The sequence below is a fragment of the Belonocnema kinseyi genome, chromosome 10 (assembly GCF_010883055.1).
Source record: "Belonocnema kinseyi isolate 2016_QV_RU_SX_M_011 chromosome 10, B_treatae_v1, whole genome shotgun sequence".
In the NCBI taxonomy this organism is placed as follows: Eukaryota; Metazoa; Arthropoda; class Insecta; order Hymenoptera; family Cynipidae; genus Belonocnema; species Belonocnema kinseyi.
The window spans coordinates 91,777,594-91,781,319 of NC_046666.1; the positions used below are offsets into that span (position 1 = coordinate 91,777,594).

The 3,726-nt window shown below is 38.3% G+C and overlaps 1 protein-coding gene across 3 annotated transcripts in view; it reads right to left on the bottom strand.

Moving 5' to 3' along the window:
- Window positions 1-919: 919 nt before the first annotated feature.
- Window positions 920-3,726, bottom strand: part of LOC117182042 (sphingomyelin phosphodiesterase 4) — a 55,338-nt gene continuing 52,531 nt past the window's right edge. For all 3 annotated transcript variants that reach the window (XM_033375064.1, XM_033375061.1, XM_033375063.1), the window contains exons 12-14: window positions 1,610-1,786; window positions 1,243-1,472; window positions 920-1,169 (exon numbers count right to left, since the gene is read on the bottom strand). In XM_033375064.1, coding sequence (XP_033230955.1) covers window positions 1,031-1,169; window positions 1,243-1,472; window positions 1,610-1,786 — 546 coding nt within the window. In that variant the 3' untranslated portion in view covers window positions 920-1,030. The remainder of the gene's footprint in view (window positions 1,170-1,242; window positions 1,473-1,609; window positions 1,787-3,726) is intronic.

Below are 3,726 nucleotides of genomic sequence, written 5' to 3' on the forward strand. Positions count from 1 at the left end.
CTCGAACCTTTTAAATTATTAAGAGGAAAATTTAAACTCCTACGGGTTTGTGTCCAGACCGGACCCTTGCTAGACCATTTAGGTCTCCGGATTCTTTAAAAAATAGGGTTCCGATGCCTGCTTGTAACTTAAGAGGAATGACTTTTATATTCTTGGGATAGAGTTCCAGTTAGCTCTTTTATCTGGAAATGTATCAGGCGCGTGAGATATCGAGAAAAGTTAGCCCAACAGTTCATGCGACAACTACTGGCTAATCGTATCACACAGTCACGTCCATTCTTCACTCTGTCATTGATCATGCTAGACCCTTTACCATGAAAACTTTAAATGCCGCGCGGATCGTACCTACAAGGCTTACATCGCGGTATTCTTCTGCCATTCCAACTCAGCTATCCATCTCGAACTGGTCACCGATTACACAGCAGATGCGTTCGTCGTAGCGTACACGAGATTTACCGCATGGCGCGGCATCTGTATCATGCCAATTTTTAAATCATACTTACAGGTGAAACTGCACTTACAGCCGGGCTGTAAATTTTGAGGATAAGCATAGTGAATGCATTAAAAGTAATATGTTAATGTCGGTGAGTAAAGCAACTTAGAATGTCTTTAATTTCGTATTCCAACATTTTTTTAAAATAGGATGAGCCAACTAACGGTTCTAAAAGCAACGTTGTTCGCTTTGCAACCATTACTAAAAAAAATTATCTAACACTTATCTGTTCTGTGCACTTAGTAATGTAGGCACATAATTTGAGGGGTTCTCATAAATGCATAGAACATGTAGTCTACAGTGCGATTGTAAAAGTTGTAGGTCCAATGAGTCAGTGAAATCATACAAAAATTAGCTCAAAATTCAGAACTTGATGGATGAGCCAAAGGTACTAAGGATAAACCTCTGATAAATAAAGTAACGCAATTTCGAGGTTCGAAGGTCTTTTATTAGCAAAATTAGTTTTCATTGCATCATGAGTTCTGTTGTAAGCATCACTTAAAAAATAAGGCATATCATCTGTTCAATCAAAAACTTTTAATTTCTCGAAAGAGGGTAAGGAGATCGTCTTGTTGCAGTATTATCCAATCTAAGCCAAGGTTCGCACGTTGCGTGAGCCAATATATACACTAGCCACGAGAAAAAGAAGAATCCAAAGAAAAGCGTCGTTCCGTAACTGGAAAAATATGTGATCTTCAAAATCAAAACTTCACTGTTCGTAATTTAAAGATACAATAGCAAATACATACCCAACAATCGAAAAAAAAAGTACTCCAAGTAAAATGCTTCCTAAAAAATGGTAAGTCGCTATAACGCGGAAACTGAGTCTAGGAGCGATGCGAGTTTCACAGCCCGATGTAAAACCATTCGGACCTCGTTTTGGTAAGCTAACGACTGTCGTTGGTGGCTTGATAACTTGACGAGCGAGTCTTCCCAGAAAGTCATTTCTGCTATAGGCAGTAACCAATTCGTTCTGATACTGCAATAAGAAAACATTTAATATATCTATGAGAAATAAAAGAGAAAGGTATTATAAAAATGACAAATATCTAAACTAAACACAAGGCAGAAAAGGGTAGAAGGAAACAACACAAAACTAAATTGACGAAACACTACCTTTTTATTTAAATAGTTGCATAATTGGTACAGAACTCTAACCAAGAAAGCAATTTCATTACTGCGTACTGGTTGCAATTCTGGATCACCCAGGTACTCGACATATCGACAGTTTTGTTTTCCATCTTGAATCGGAACAAAAACACCAGGTCTGCTAGAATCTAGATTTGAATCCACCTATAATTTAGAAAGAAACACTTATTTTCCGTCATAAATATAAATTCATTGGTTAAAGAAAAGTGTGACACTGTGCATAAGACCATGCACAAAATAATTCAAAACAATCAATGCTTATGTAATATGTATAAAATGGTATTAAACCCGCAGACCGTTACCGCCACCAACTGATACGAGTTAATATATGTTTTTTTTTTATTTAAAATTTGATCGTACAATGTCGTACACGCGTTTGATCAATTTGACCGTTCTATTTCGTGGGTTTCGTAACGAATCTGAACTTTATGTGCAAAATAGAATATGTGGTAGAAAGAAAACAATATGCATTGCCACCTCTGCTGGTACAGTGCCGCACCTAACACGAGAAAATTATTATAGAAGTAAGTGTTGGTTTCTCTTTTGACTTCCATGTGACAGCATTATTCGGCCTCCTACGCTTCTACTTCCCCTCATTTTCACACTTTTCCACCATCACTTTTTAGCAGATTTCTTTTGTTTCTTAAAGCCATATATTAAGCCTAACTCTTGCCACAGCCGAACTTACTTGCCTTTTTAAAACCCGAATCTCTATTTTAGTAATATTCGCCGAGATTTGAGAAACCCTACACATTTTGACAGTTTGTTGTGCACCGTTTTATCAGTTTTGATTATGTTTTTAATCTTTTAAACTCCGAAGACATATAAAAAAACAGGTCGGACGAATAACGAAGAAACCTAATAGCTGTGACCAGTATCATTCGACCAGATGCTTTCATTTCTTTGGGTTTTGGCAATTGTCCGTTCGACTGTAACACCTAAACAACGTCACCTTTCAGAAAGGTGTCGTTCAGGGTGATACCATGAGCCCACTCCTCTTTCTGTCACACATTATTGCCACCATCTCTCGCACTTCGGAATTTCGAAGGGTACTTTTGCGGCAAAAGCGGAAATCGAAAGCATAAGGTCACTCATGTATTTTACATGGATGATCTTAAGATCTATGCTAAAAATAAATAGCAATTACGCCTAGCTCTAGAGATTTTCAAGGAATACTCTGAGGATATTGGAATGGACACTATCTATTTGGAATGGTTCCATGGACGAAGAACGATCTCAAATCCCTTGATATCGGGACAAGAAAGGTTATTCACATAAACAAAAGCATGCATCTTAAGTCTTCTGTTCTGCGACTCTACATCTCATGTCATCAAGTTGACCACGGAATACTGAATCTTGAATGTCTTCAGAACAGGATTATTCCCAGTACAACACACATAGTAGCAAATGTACGGAACCCTCTTCTTAAAATGATCAGTAAGCACGAAGAAATGGGCAAAGGAGCGTTTCTGTACAAAGCGGCGGAGGAAGCTGCTGAAACACTCGGCCTTGACTTCAATATCAGGTGTCAACAAAATGTATCAAATCTTATTTATCTCGGCTCATCCCTCCTGAATACCCGGATTAGGAAAGCACAGGAGAAAACCTCCAAGAACATCTCCTAGACAAGAGGATGCACGGTATCTTCCACATAAATGTGTAGGATCAGTCCATGTCATTGTTGTGTTATTTCCACTTTAGATCTCCTTGATTTCGAGAAACCAACAATGTTTATTAATGAATTTTCGGCACCAGCTGAAAAAAATAGCCGAGAAGAATTAACAGAAAGAGAAGTATAGACACTTTATAAGGCACTGGTTAATAGCCTGATAAGCATCCCTGCGTGTCAATAAGATGCTAAGACACTTGCGAGAAAAATGCAGAAGGCGGTCGTCCTTTGTTTGCTCTGTGTCCTCAGGATGCACGATAGTTTCACCGGATGACCGTATTGAGTCCGTCACGGAATATAATCACCTACATCACGGTTGTGAGAAGTGGTTACTACTCAAACTTTACGCAATTTCGCTAGGACCGGGTGCAGTTTTTCAGATTAGCATATATTCGTTTTCAATCATTATTTTGTT